Source organism: Vulpes lagopus, chromosome 7 (genome assembly GCF_018345385.1).
Source record: "Vulpes lagopus strain Blue_001 chromosome 7, ASM1834538v1, whole genome shotgun sequence".
NCBI lineage: Eukaryota > Metazoa > Chordata > Mammalia > Carnivora > Canidae > Vulpes > Vulpes lagopus.
In genome coordinates this window covers 42,350,878-42,366,847 of record NC_054830.1, presented here as the reverse complement: position 1 = coordinate 42,366,847, position 15,970 = coordinate 42,350,878, and the positions used below count along the sequence as shown (strand labels likewise).

Below are 15,970 nucleotides of genomic sequence, written 5' to 3'. Positions count from 1 at the left end.
AAGATGGCAGGTCAGATGGTGTGATAGTATAATACTAACCTCATGCTTGTGTGGAGCTTTTAACTCTACATAGTACTTCTGCATACTGTGTGCAACTTTATTCTCACAACTCTCTGTAAAAGGAACAATGCACGTAAAACAAAGTTCTTTAAATACTAAATATTTATATGAAAGTCAACAGAACCCTGAAACAATAAAGATATAGCTCTAATTCTTATATTTTGACGCCTTATTCTGTTTGTTTGTTTGTTTTTTGGTCTAAATGTGCACTTCTTTTTTCTTTTTTAAAGATTTTTATTTATTCATGAGAGACACAGAGAGAGAGAGAGAGAGAGGCAGAGACATAGGCAGAAGGAGAAGCAGGCTCCATGCAGGAGCCTGATGTGGGACTCGATCCTAGGACTCCAGGATCACTCCCTGGGCCAAAGGCAGACACTCAACCGCTGAGCCACCCAGGGGTCCCTAAATGTGCACTCCTTATAGTATGTTTTATTAAATTTGTTTCATATGATTGTCTATGAAAAAATTATGTTGTCTGATAAAATTTAGAAATGCTCCTTTTTATATAATGTATATCCCTCAGAGAACCACAATACAGAGAACCATACTGAAGCCTCTCAGAAGTCCTATAGTAAAGAAATATAATTGAATTCGTTTAACAGAATTTATTTAAAAATGGACAGAAATCTTACGTGGTATATCACTTAAAAGTAGCTTATTTGACAAAGCAGATTTAAGGATATATTGCTCTAAAGCATACAAAGTATCAATGTACAGCAGGGACAAAGAAGGAAATAATATTTGTTGGACATTGACACTGTCTCAGGTGATTTACATGCACTGGCTCATTTAATTACCACAACGGTCTCATGTGGTAAATACTAATGTGCTTTTTTTATGAGAGGAGAATCAAGTTCAGAGAGGTTAAGTGTATGATTCAGCATCATCCAACTGTAAAATGTGATGGCATTGCAAATTGATCTCTCTTCTTCCTGGCTCTAGGAAGTGGACATTCACTCTGCTTCTCTCCAAACATCCTAAAAATTTCCTGTAAATTACTTCAAAGTCTAGTTTTCAGGAGAGCTTCCCCACCTTTCCAATTACATTTGCTATCTAAGCTCATTCTCGTACCGACACAGCCTTCTCTAATTTCTTCATACATTTCTCAGTTCCTGGTTGTCACTTTTTGTCTGGTGCTATTAGTTTTGATTTTAAGATTCCTCATATCTAAATTATGAATAATTTATGAACAATCATTAGTAACAATTACAGTCATAAACATTCTCAGTACTTTGAAAGAAGGTAGATACATACCCAGACACACACACGCTCAGAGTAAAAGAAATCCACGATCCACAATCAATTGACAATCTGAGGATAATGCTGGTAGAATTGTAATTTCTTTTAAGTGTTATGTGTGCAGTACATCTTCAGCATCTCATAAAACAGGCTATATAAACACTATTTAGTAGCACTTTGAAACTAAGTTTATCTTTGCACTGTCATTATCATAAAGCTGTGCTATTTCCAAATAATCAAAGTAAATGGAGCATTGCAGCATTGGTAATGACATGTATGTGTGTGTGTACACACATTTTACATATATGCATGTATATATGCAATTGTATACTATATATATGTTTGTGATATGTTTATATATTCATCTGTGTGTATGTGCACGTGTATATGTACACAGTTTCGAGGTTGTTTTTACATTGCCAATTACATAAAATGGGTTTTCTTGTCAGACTATCTGGGTTTTATTTCTAACCCTCCATTCACTGTTTGAACTTGGCAAGGTTTTAAGACTCATTATATTTGCTTCCTATTACTGCTTTACCACAAACTTAGTGGCTTACAAAAACACAAAATGGATCTCCATGGGCTAAAATCAAATTTTTGGCAGGCCTGCATTCCTTCTGGATGCTCTGAAGGAAAATCTGTTTTCTTGCTTTCTCAGCTTCTAGAGGCTGCCTGTATTCTGTGGATTGTGGTCCCTTGTATCTTCAAAGTGTAAATGTATCTTCAAAGCCTAATCCAGTTTTTCTCACATCAGATGACTCTGACTCTTCCTCTTCTTCTACCTCTTCCTTCCACCTTTAAAGACCCTTGTGCTTACACTGGGCCCATCTGGATAATTCAAGATAATCTCCTCACCGCAAGATTCTAATTCAATCACATCTTTAAAGTAATTTTTTGCCATATAAAGTAATGTATTTACCAGTTCTGATGTTTAAGATATGGACTGAGATAGGCGTGGGGGAATGGGAAAGCTTTATTCTGCTTGCCATATTGATTATTCTAAGATATTCTATTATATAAATAATGGGGTCCACATTTCAGGATTTGCATTTATGATAACTGGAATAACTGAGACAGCATCTGATATATATTATGAGAAGAAAGAAACATAAATTTTTTGAGTGAAAAACTTTTCACAACAAAACTACAAATTTTTAAAAAATATTTTATTTATTCATGAAAGGCACACAGAGAGAGAGAGAGAGAGAGGCAGAGACACAGACAGAGGAAGAAGGAGGCTGCATGCTGGGAGCCTGACATGGGACTCGATCCCGGGTCTCCAAGATCACACCCTGCGCTAAACCGCTGAGCCACCCGGGCTACAAAACTATTCTTAAGGTATAGTTGAAACCAAAGTGACATGGTAATTTGAAAGTATGTTTTCTAAGGAGGGTACTTGATGGGATGAGCACTGTGTGTTATACTATATTATATATGTTGGCAAATTGAATTTAAATAAAAAGAAAAAAAAAAAAGAAAGTATGTTTTCCTCATTATAGTTGCCCAGAAAATTTTATCTTCCTGATAACAGAAAAAAAGTGAAGCTGGTTTTTATTTACTTCTTTTAGGAATTACAAATCAATTTCATCTCACGATGCCAACAAAGTTAGTAGTGATAGTTGTCCATGGCATTGTAGTAAGAAGGATTCTGATGTTCAGTAGGAAGGATCATCTTGGGTGTAGGAAGTTGGGTTATCCATGCCACATATTGCTGCCTTTATTTCACTGGTTTGATGGGAAAAAAGAGCAGGAGGGTACAAATAGAACTTGATGAAAAAAATTTGAATTTCTCATTTCTGTTCTATTAGAACTACCTACTAGTTTTGAGGAATAAGTAGCACAGCAAAAACCCCAAGATGAATTCTACAAATAAAAAATCTTTTAGAAAAAAAAAATCTTTTAGAAAAGATATAAATAATAATCACTAATTTATTAATTTAACCTTTTGTAATTGAATAACTTGTGTTTATTTTACTAGATACTAGAATTTATTAATTGCTACCCATTTGTTTCTAAATAAATCCCATTCATTGAGAGCTTCCTATGTGCCAGGAACTGTGTTAGGTTCTGGAGATATAAAAATCAAACAAACCCCACATGGCCTCTATCTTCATGGAGTTTACAGTTTATTAGAAATTATGGGAATTAATTAAGACAAATAGATTTTTTTAAAACTATAGGTTTGATAAATGTTAGGGGAGAATGTATTGGTGTCATGAGGGAATATAAGAGGAGGGTTTTATTTAATCAGAATGAATAGCATTTAATTTGGTGAAAGAAGCAGTAGATGAGTGAGGGCAATAGGAAATTCCAGAGAGAGATAATAGGATGTGGAAAAGTCCTGTGGTGAAATGGGGCTCAACATGGTTGGAGCAGAATGAAATTCTGTTGTGCTGGCACCTCAAAGGCCAAGACTACAGTGCTAACAGATGAGTTTAAAGAGATTACTAAAAGAGAAGGTAAATAGCAGAGAGATAAGGCAGGACAATTCTGGAGAAGAGTGGAGAAAAAACAATATATAGCAGAAGGTGTTTCTCTGACACAGGAGATTTCACTCATAAGAACCTCTTTCCCTATAGTTCTTTAATTCCTGAAACCTGCATCTTACATTTCTACTTCTCCTCTCCTGTTTTACTGGAGCTCCTGTCTCACAGCATGAAAAATACTATGCCAAGTGTGAGTCCCTGTTCCCACTGTGAAGTTGTAGATATGGGTGGAGGAAGATGTGTTTCCCATAAGCCAAGTAAGAATCCTCAAAGCACTTTCTCAGAGAATCATGGTTTCATCTTAATATTTTGTTCTTTTTTTTAAGGAATATTTTGTTCTTGAGGACCACCAATGTTATACCATTGACTCATTATGAAGTAAAAAGGCTTTAGTGAGCTACAGAAGGGACCACTTCTAGCAATATTTCTGTGAAAAAAAGTTAACATTATGTCTTAACAACCAAATGACAGATTTCCAAGAACAATACAATTTACTCATACACTAGTGACTATCTATACCTTGAAAGAGTCATATTTTATCCCGTCTGGAGACTACCATTTGGAAATAGCTAGAACTCACCTAACTCTCTGGGCATGCTGAATGCCAAGACTATATAGGCAGGTCAAAAGGAGAAAGAAGAATCCATTTAAGAGAATAAATTAAACATTGATCTTTGGTTATAAAGATGTCTAAATCATTTTACCTTTGGATATTGTCTTCTGGACAATGGAAGAAATAGTGCTGCAATTTTTTTCTTGCCTTGAAATATAAGTTCACAGAAAAGAACTGCCTCTTTAATTGTCACAAAGCTAACAGTTGTTTTAAATACAAATTTCAAAAAAAAACAATTCATGTATAGTCACTTGTCATGATATCTTAAAATGTTTGTTCATCAGCTTGTTTGAGATAAACTAATAAAAGATTCATGTTGATAATAGACTTTTTTCATCCTATTTCAAGAAACTCTTTTTATAAATATTACTAAAAAATGCTTTGCATGCAAACCAGAGTCTTTAATATTATAATTTCATGTTCTTGTGTTTAGATTACTCTTGTTCGGAAATATATAGCTGGCAAAATACTCTCAGACCTGTTAACAAATAAATAAAACTTTTTTCTCATTTCTTCCCTGACTTCTTGTCTTTTTTTTTTTTTAATTTTTATTTATTTATGATAGGAACACAGTGAGAGAGAGAGAGAGGCAGAGACACAGGCAGAGGGAGAAGCAGGCTCCATGCACCGGGAGCCTGACGTGGGATTCGATCCCGGATCTCCAGGATCGCGCCCTGGGCCAAAGGCAGGCGCCAAACCGCTGCGCCACCCAGGGATCCCACTTCTTGTCTTTTTTTACATTTCTCAAAAGCCTAATATGTGCTCAGCATGATCATTGAGTGCTGGAAAATTCCGTGTTCAATTAGTTCACCATTATGTGAAAGAAGATGGAAACTAAACCAACAATCTAAAGATCAAGTGTCAAAGGCTGTGACAGCAATGTATGCCAGGAGCTCAAAGGGTAAGTGAAGAAAAGTGCACAAAGTCTCAGAAGGAGTCTGTTGGTCAGAGTGGGAACTCTGTGTCAGTCTGGTTACTGAATGAAGACACTGTCAAAGGGAAGGAAGGCATTCCCTTAGAAAAGTACGGAGGGCACTCCATGAAGAAAAGAAGAACATAAGCAAAGGTCTACAGGAACAAAATCAAATGCCAGGGAACTGCAAATCATTTGGTTACCCAAAACTTACTAATTCAGAGTTTGATAACTCTTTTTCTGAAATGAAGACAAAGTAAGAATAATCATAATAAAAAACACTGTAGACATTCTGTTGATTTCCCATTTTGAAATTTCATTAAACCTGAAGAATCTTTTTGTTCTGAATCAACCAGCAATAAATCTTAATTGCCAAAGTAATTTCCAATTATTTTGAATTGTAGTTAACTTTTTCTTCTGAGTATCTTAGGGGTGAAAAAGATTTCACTTAGTAAAGTCAAAGTGGTAATCTGAATCTACCTGATTTGATGGCTGACTCAGGATCTTGCAGTGTTTAGGGTTCTTGTTATAAAACAGCAACTTTGCATCATTTATATTATTTTAGTACCACGAAAGTACTCAGAATTATTCTACACATAAGAGTACTTTTTAATGGCACCTGGGTGGCTCAGTGGATGAGCATCTGCCATTGGCTCAGGTCGTGATCTCAGGGTCCTGGGATGGAGTCCCACATCGGGTTCCCTGCAGGGAGCCTGCTTCTCTCTCTGCCTATGTCTCTGCCTCTCTCTGTGTGTCTCTCATGAATAAATAAATAAAATCTTTTTAAAAAGGAGTACATTATAAGGAATAAAAAATAAAGACATAAAAAATGAAGTAGGTCACTTTGAAAAGTTACCTCAGAGCTTAAGGGTCACTATTACCTGTTAACGAAGGAGCTGGAACCCTCAGGAAAACCCAGATCTCTTGACCCTAATTCCAGTAATGTGGTCCTTTGACATCTTTACCCAGATTTTTCATAGGCATTTCTAACTTATCATGCCTCCCCAAATCTTTGTTATCTCCCTATCTTCTGTATTCCTAGGTGTGCTCCTTCTTTAGTCCTCTCTGATAATACAATAAAAAATTAAAGACTTCCCTTATCTTTATTATAGCCAATTGATACTTTTTTTAAAGTTTTATTTTATTTTTTATAAATCTGGATTTTTTTTTAATTTTAATTTATTTATGATAGTCACAGAGAGAGAGAGAGAGGCAGAGACACAGGCAGAGGGAGAGAAGCAGGCTCCATGCACTGGGAGCCCGACGTGGGATTCGATCCCGGGTCTCCAGGATCGCGCCCTGGGCCAAAGGCAGGCGCCAAACCGCTGCGCCACCCAGGGATCCCTTAAAGTTTTATTTTAATTCCAGTTAGTAACATACAGTGTTACATTAGTTTCAGGTGTACCATATAGTAATTCCACACTTCCATACATCATCCTTTGCTTATCATGACAAGTACAAGTGCATTCCTTAATCCCCATCACCTGTTTCACCTCTTCCTTCTAGTAACCATTGGTTTTCTCTTTATGATTGAAAGTCTGTTTCTTGATTTCTCTTTATTTTTTCTTTTACTTTTTTTGTTTTATTTCTTAAATTCCCCACATGAGTGAGATCATATGGTATTTGTCTTTCCCTGACTGACTTATTTCACTTAGTATTACACTTTCTAGCTCCATACCAATTATATATATATAATTATATATATTTATATATGTATATATTATATATATGTAATTTATTCTTTATCCATTAATTACCAAATGATAATTCTTGACAAGTCTACAGGTATCCATCCCCTGCTACCAATCTAATCTCAGCCACCATTATCTATCACATAGACTTCTATGAAAAACTAATTCCACTCTTGAATTCCTGAAAAAAAAAAAAAAAAAACATTTACCCCACAGTAGCAAAAGCAATCTTATTAAAACATACATATTTAAAACTTAAATCCAAATTCCTCCTCATGACCTCCAGTCCAAGAGGACTGGATTCCAGCTTAACTCTGCAAACTCTGGTACCATTCTCCATCTGCACAGGTCTTCCTTGAATAATTAGAACACACCGAGCTCCTTCTCTCTCCTTAAACATTTGGAAATTCTTTCTTTTTTTCCTTTCTGTCTGGAACACCCTTTCCCCTCCATTCTTTAAATGTCCAGCTACTCTTCCTTTTTTGGGTCTCAGTGTAAATGGAAATTTCTCTAAGAAGATGTCCCTGATCGCTCACTCCAAGGTTGGTTTCCCATTCTGTTCTCTACCACATCACCTTCTATATTTCTTCCTAGTATTTACAATTTGTGATTATTTGAGGAAGATTATTATTTTTTGGTGGTGGGATGGGGGGAGTTGGTTGGTTTATCACTTGCCCCCTAATATATTGCTTTTTCACTAGTTTTTTTTTTCTTTTTGCAGAGTCAAGTACAATGTATTCAATATGGTACACAATTAATAAATGTTTCTTAAATGATTTGATGATGTGTAGGCCTATATGATGAGTAATTGCGATGTTTCTAACCTCAATATAAAAAGAAAGATATATATTATTAAAAACAAATGATTTATAATTATAGTTACATTTCATGTTATATAAATATAGTTTTTCTTACATTAAACACTCACAGCTCATGAGAGCTAAGATGATGTGTTCATGTAAGTAAGTATAAGGTAAGATGTTATAAAAAGCAATGACAATATTTATTCCTAAGCTTTCAAAAACAGAATAAAACTGGGAATTAACATAATTAAAGTGATAATAGAAAGAAGTTATCCCTACTACCTAATTTGAGAGCCACAATTGGTGTTCTTCTGGGCTAACTACATTTCATCAAAATGGTAAGTAGCTCACTAGGTTAGTGTCATGCAGGAAGGCAGATACAGAAGTGCCCAAGTGAAGCTGGCTTCACATGAAAACTGATTTCTGAATAATGACAACTGTTTCAATTATCAAATAAATGAACTATCTAATCTGTATGGGGTTGGCTTGTGTCTTGTGTTGAAAGTTTGCAATATCTTTAATAGCAAAAACTATTTTTTCTTTTGATTTTCCAATAAATCCAACAGATATTTAGAGCTTTTGGCAACAAAGCTGACTAAATCTTAATATGGCCAGAGGGATAGCATCTAAGAAAAGAATATGATAACTTTGTGTTATATTTGCCAACTAAATATACTCTCCTGACTAAATATATGGATTTAATATTGCAGAATGACAAGACTATTTATTACATTTCATTATAGTTGTACGGTCAAGTGTATAGTCTTTAGTTAATTTGGCCATAGGGAGAATAATTACAACATAGACCTTGGAATGACTCAAAGGGCTTCCTACCAGTATGGGTGTTGCTCTCTAACTTGTCTATGCAACTCTCAGAGTCATGTTTCTACAGACAAACCATTGAGTGTTATGCTCAGTAAAAATCTTATAGTGGAAGGAGAAGGTTTTGCATAATTCTGCAGTTCATTCTATTGAAAAATATTGCCCTTAAAATTGTTTTAATTATAGAATATTTGAAAAAAAATTTATATGCAGTCAGAACCACATCAATTAAACATCACATCAAGTTGTAATATTGTAATATGGAAGCTTAAAAGACAACATCATTAATGTAAGCTTTGCTGCTTTTGTAGGAGTAGTAATGAGATTCCATCGTTTTATACAAACAATGTATGCACAGCAATATATGCTTCCTTTTGGTTGTTTATTCATTAAACGTCATTTTTTGAGCAACTATTAGATATAAGACATTCCACTCGTGTGGTGGATGCAAGAGGGAATACAAAGACAGGGTCCAGCTCTTCTGGAACTCATCTTATAGAAAAATGAGATAAGAGATAAATAATATAATATATAACATAACACATAATAATAAAAGTAATATATATGATATATAATATGACATAAGGCAATGTAAAATATTAGAAAGTATAGGAAGTTTTCTGGTACAGAATATTAATTTCAGGTAGACACATCCAGGACCCTAATTTTTATCAATGGCATGAAATGAATATTAATTTCTCTCCTTATTGATTAACAGCAACAAGTTGTAGGCAATTCAAATTGTCTTTAACTCATTGCAATGCATTCTTCAGCAATCATTCAACTTGAAATACTAAAGGATTCCAAACTTTGCTCTAAATAATTTAAGCTACTTCCCTGTTTTTCTTTTAAGAGACTCTTTAGAAACTTTTGTACTCTCTTAAGAATTCAGAAGGATGAAAATAGCCCCATATGAGTTTGCAAGTCTAAACATAACAATAATTTAGGCTGACAATGCTTTCACTTTTAAACAAATAAGGAAAAAGATCAAATTTAGAAGGCCTATAATATATTCAATTATGCTTTGCTGTCAACAGAAAATAGGCTGAAATTAATCTGCTCAAAGTTGGGAGATTTTATAACTACTGCACTTAAAGGTAATAAAAGTTGCCTACACTCATTATTATTAGTATCTGAAGCCCTTGAGAATACTCGAGTTTTGTTATGAGTAAATATCATTTGAGAAACAAATTCTGTTGCTATGACATTTACTTCACATTCTGAAAATTCCATAATGGATGGATGTAGATATATTTTGTTTGAATGAAAATTATTTAGTCCATGCAGGCTATTATGAATTTGACTAAAATTTCAGTATCTCAAAATTATTACCTTTCAAACTTTCCAATTACTGTTTTCCTCTAGGCATGATACCTGTTCTCAGTCACTAAAGTATGCTTTTTCAAAGTGCCATTGCAAAAAGTCAATATACTTCTGGGAAAAAAAACATTGTAATAAAAGTTATTAGAATTTCTGAAGGGCTTTCCATCTTCAGTGATTTACAAACATTAATTAATCACCATCCAAGGACAGGTACCTACCCAACACACCATTCAATTCTAGGAATAAATGACAAATCTGCCAAGATTTTATCCAGTATACTTCCTAGTCTTTGATGGAAATGAGAAGCAAAACATATTATTACATCATGATTTCTTTTCTTTCTCATTGAACTGCAACTTACTGCCTTTATTTCAAGTCATCAAATTTGCTTATCTCCTGAGCTTTGCTCTGGACAAGGTAAGTATCTTCTAAGGTATGCCTAACCAGATTGTAAAGTATATGTTTTTCAAAACAGGAAAATAATTCTGGGGCTTTCTCAAAACTACTATGTTCCAAGAATTTTATTTTTATTTATTACTTCTTTCAAGAATATATTATTTACCTACCAAAATCTGGAGTTTAGGTCAACTTATTATTTTAGTCAGGCTATAAAAAATAACTTATTTTCCTAAGGAAACTGGGAGAAAACAAATTGCCCTAACAGTTGGCTGCATAAATCTGCCCAGAAAGCAAAATGTGTTGTAAGCTTCATTCTCTCTGCCTAGGACTATACTGAATGCTGTCAAGCAGAATAATATTAAAAATAATGGAGCAAAAAATTTACCTTTTTATCAAAATTATTTTGCTATTGTAAAGGATTAAAAAACTATAAGCTATTATATATAATTTCACAAAAGAAAAGATATGTTCAAATGGAAAAGTAGAAAGCAAATAATAATGAAGAGGGACATCTGGGTGGCAAATAATAATGAAGAGGGACATCTGGGTGGCTCAGTTGGTAAAGAGTCCAACTCTGGATTTTGGCTCCATTCATGATCTCAGGGTTGTGAGACTGAGCCCCACATAGGGCTCTGTGCTAGACTTGGAGCCCGCTTGAGATTCTCTGTCTCCCTCACCCCCAGCCCTGTGCAGCTTGAGAGCATGGGCATTCTCTCTCTCTCTAAAAATAAAATAAAATGAAATAAAATAACATAATAAAATAATAAAGAAATTAAATATTTTGATATTTTTTCATTATTATCTTAATTATATTAATAGCTTGTTATAAAAGGTTTACCAGACTTCCTAGACCTGTGGTTTATGTATATAAACAGCAAGTCTATAGAACACAGAACCTTGCTGTTCAAGGGATCCAGGATAAAACTCTGACATACAAACTTGAAGTCATTAAACAAAGTCAAATCTATTAATTTGATGGTAATGTGATAAAGAAGTAAATTAAAGATAGTTAAACTAACCACCTGTTATTTTCAAAGTTTTGATTTTTCTCCAAAGATAAAAACTTGAAATAATAATAATTGAATTGATTTATATAAAGTTATCTACTCTTTTTTGCTAAGTAAGAGTATTTTAAAATTGAACATATAAAACAAACCAGTATTCATACTCAACTTCATGTCATCAAAGAGTGGACATTTCATCACAAAAAAGTAGAAGAAAGTTGTAATCTCTTAAATAGTTCACAAATTATTCATTATTAAAATCTCATCACAGTGTATGAATTTTTCTCCTTTTTCACTGAACAATGAAAATTTTACCACAGCTTTCACCTGGAAACCTCTGAAACACACCAGTAATTCTTAGTGGAGAGGAGAGATGGGTCAGAATTTCCAAGGGTTCTTTGTGTCTTGAAAAAGTATACTCCATTTACCCATGGTTTTAGTAATGAAAACTCAATTAACTCAGAGTTAAAGAAAGCTGAACACAATCATTTAAGCTAGTGAATATATAGAAATAAATTGGAAAAGCTATACAGAGTGTGTGTATGTCTTGAAAGGTAATGAAACACTACCTCATATTAAAAGTAGTCAACTCTGCAGTTTGATAGAGAATTGCAAGGTTTTAAAGGATCTCAGAGATCTTGCAACCCAACATCTCAAGTTACAGATGAAGAAACAGAGGAATACTTCAATAATTCCATTTCAAAAGTTGATGAGGTTAGAATTGGATTATTTAAAATAATTAAAAATAGCACCGTGATGGTTAATTTTCTCTGTTAACTTGACTGGGCTGCAGGGGGCCAGGTATTTAGTTAATATTGTAGATGTGTCTGTGAGGAAGTTTCTGAATCAGTATATGGAGTGAAGAAAATTGCCATTTCCAAGGTGGCAGGGCCTCATCCAATCCACCGAAGGCCTGAGTAAAATAAGACTATGGAAGAAAGAATTATTTCTGCCTGACAGTCTTTGCGCTAGAACATTCATCCTCTCCTGACTTTGTATGCAGACTCAGAACAAAATAACACCGTAGATTCTCCTGACTCCCAGACCAGACTGGAACTATGTCATTGGCCCTTCTGGGTCGGGAATTCTTTGTCTCCATAACTGTATATCAAATTCCTTACAATCTCCCTCTTTTTCTCTCTCTGTTTATACATGTATGCAACTGAATACACACACACACACACACACACACACACACACACAAACATACATCTTATTGGTTCTGCTTCTCAGGAAAAACCTGACTAATTCAAGTACTTGAGTTCAACAGTGATGTGATTACCAAGTTCTTGAATTCTATTGAATTAAGTATGTAATTCCATAGCAAATAAAGTAATAATTATGGCATATGGGGAGTGTTTGAAAGTTAACAACTCAAGAAGGAGTGTAGACTGATAAGATATAGAGGCTTAAAAATAGTAGATTCACTTATGGGAGAGAATGATTATTTTACTGCATTCAAAATCCAAAGAGATTCCAGATCATCTCTTTCTATTTGTATTTGCTGTTAAAGATAGCAGGCATGTTCTCTTATGGGCCACCTTCTGTTGTACAGTTAGAAAAGGAACATTGACCTGGGAGGATTTCAGTGTGAAGAATAGAAGAGAGGACATGGAGCTGATTTGAACATTTAACCTTATTTGGCAACCCATAGCTTTATAGGGTCATAAGTCGGCTGTGTCGAGTCTCCTAATATTTATTCCCTTTTCCTTCTTAAACTGTTCCTAGGTGTGATCACATTTTTTTCTCCTTCTTGTAAGAAGTATGGAAATAAGTTGTCATATTTATAATAGTTTTTAACAGCAATATATGTGGTCAATAAAGGGATCCTCTAGAAATCTCTCCTAAATACCAGGTAAGTACATACAAGTAGATACAGAATATCCTCTTGAAATGGATTGATGAAATCATCATTGGTTACATTCTTTAGTGTCATTAGTGTCCAGAGTAGTGGACTACTCATTTTTCCTGAAACTTTACTGGATTTTGACATAAACATAGGCTGAATCTGTTTTCATAATCAATTGATCACTTATGGAAATATAGTAACTAATTTCATCAGGGATTTAGTTCATAGCAGCAGATGACAGCAGCTCCACTTGTAAACAACGTACAATGTTGCATGCATTACACTAAATAATTGTACACATTATGTCCTCTAATCCTGATAATAGTAATATGGGGATGTTAAAATATGTGTGCAAGGCCTCACTAAGAGTAGAGATTCAAATCAATCAAGAGCCAAAGCAGATGCTATTTAATATTAATGTCAAATTGTATTCCAAAAAATTTAGTATGGGTTGATAAAAAATAAATATTGGACATTGAATAATGCATACTTTTAATACTCCAACTATTATGAATTAAAGCACAACCACAAACTTTTAAGAGTTAATGGTAAGAATTGCCTTAGCTTTCAGACTTGTACACATATGACTATGTATCTTATTCACTTAATCAATGGAAACAAAAATCTCATAGTACATTGAACTCTCAATACCTGTTTTGAGGAAGAAGATACAAATCTTGTCTCGGGACGCCTGAGTGGCTCAGGGGTTGAGTGTCTCCCTTTGGCTCAGGGCCTGATCCTGGGATCCGGTATTGAGTCCCACATCGGGCTCCCTGGGAGGAGCCTGCTTCTCCCTCTGCCTGTGTCTCTGCCTCTCTCTGTGTGTCTCTCATGAATAAATAAATAAATCTTTTTAAAAAAATCTTGTCTCTCACCAAGTTGAGAAAACCATTGAGACCATGTGCCACTGGTATTTCTGGCCAATACAGATGTGTCTTGGACAGGAAGCTGTTAACACGACTGTGCCAAACAGCATTTGCTATTGCTTATTTATTTTGCTCCATCAAAGCACAACCATATCTTAGGGCATGGAGGAGAATAAGGCTCATTAATTTGTACTGTATGTTTGACACAACTATTCAGGCAGGGAGAAATTCTGAACTATGAAAAGTCATTGTCCATCTGCTGCTGACTACACTCGATATTTTATACAGCTCTAAAATACATTAGAAATGAAAAGGATAAAATCCAATTTTGAGGACTGTGTGAATTGAGGGTTGTGAGGATAATTCAAATATTTTCAGCATAATTAAGAAGTCGCACCATGTGAAGAAGGCAAAACTAGTGTGACCATTTCTCAATCCTAGCTCCCCAGGACATCAAGTCTGATTGGCTGGGAGCAAGGGAGGACTGCCAAGAGGCCAAACCCCTCAAGGTTGTTTGTGAAGGAAATGGATGGCCACATAGAATGGCATTAGCCCACTCATTAACCTTACCTTCTCTTGGACTACTTTCTCCAGAATGCAGTTCTAAGAAATAGGACCACTGACTAAAATAGGTTCACCTTAAAGAGGAGTTGATCCACAAACATCTTTTTAAGTCTTGGACAGTATAGGATTTTTTTTATACTTGCAAGGAAGATAGACTATATATATATATATATATATATATATATATATATATATACCAAAATGTCAAAAACTTGGTTAAATAATTCTGTTACCAGATTTATTTATTGTATGAAAACAAGGCCACATGCATTGCTAACAATTTGTAATAATTACCTGAGATTTGTTCATGCAACTTTTCCTTACGGGAATTCAAAATTGATTAAAAAATTAAATTTTGCTATGAGAAATTGCCTTATACCAGAGTTGTTAGATTGTTTTAGATGGGTGCTTATTTCCCTTCCTTTCTCCTTCTTTGCCATAAAGCACTTATTCCTGTTATTATTACTGGACCTCTTAGAAAGCGAGTTGAAAAGAACATCATATGTATATATATGATGAACATTATATATATATTATTGGGTACAAATATTTCCTGGCCTCACCACATTTAGGAGTAAAGGAATATCACCCTTTGGAATAGCTAACATTTTTTAAAGAATCCCAACTATAAATAAATACTTACATTTTATTTCCAAGTAGAGTGAAAATTTTTAATATTGAAGGAAATTGCTTGGAGCAAGTAAAAAATATACATTTTCTCTATGATAACTGCAACCTATTCCATATTTATCATCATCATCAAGGGAAGTTATTTATATTTTCCATATAAGTCACTTAAAAGCCACAGTAGTTACAACTCCACAGATTATTTGGCACTTTCTGAATGTATGTAATCATGTGTGAACTTTAAAATTCAAAAGTGTTTAAAATTGTTTTATTAATGTACTATAGATATTTACAGGATCTTAATAATATACACTGTTTTCCTTTCCAAACGAGTCTGTTTTAATTGTATTTTGTGATGGGGGTAGAGAGCTTATTTACAGGATGATTTGTTTCAAAAATCTCTCAAGGATTTTCGATTTTATTCATCGTGTAAGTGGCTGAATTGTAAAATAGTAAAAAACGATGACAGCTGACAGGAAGTAGATGCTAGGTTTTAAGACTGGAATTCCTCTGGAACTCAAACCTGCAAAACAACAAAAAAAATAAAACAAAATATCTTGAGAAAAAATAAGATTGCTTGTTAGATTAAGTTTTCATGCATACTATCATTTCTCTTCTAATAACGTATTAGCACATTTGTTGCATTTATAGTATATTTAATTTTAGGAAGTGTTGGGAGGCCTGAGTGGCTCAGCAGTTGAGCATCTG

The 15,970-nt window shown here is 34.2% G+C and overlaps 1 protein-coding gene across 1 annotated transcript in view; it reads right to left on the bottom strand.

Annotated features, from left to right (window-relative positions):
• Positions 1-15,521: 15,521 nt before the first annotated feature.
• CNTN6 (contactin 6) overlaps positions 15,522-15,970 on the bottom strand; it is a 155,589-nt gene continuing 155,140 nt past the window's right edge. The window contains exon 20 of the mRNA XM_041762914.1: positions 15,522-15,785. Within this exon, the coding sequence (XP_041618848.1) occupies positions 15,685-15,785 (101 nt within the window). The 3' untranslated portion in view covers positions 15,522-15,684. The remainder of the gene's footprint in view (positions 15,786-15,970) is intronic.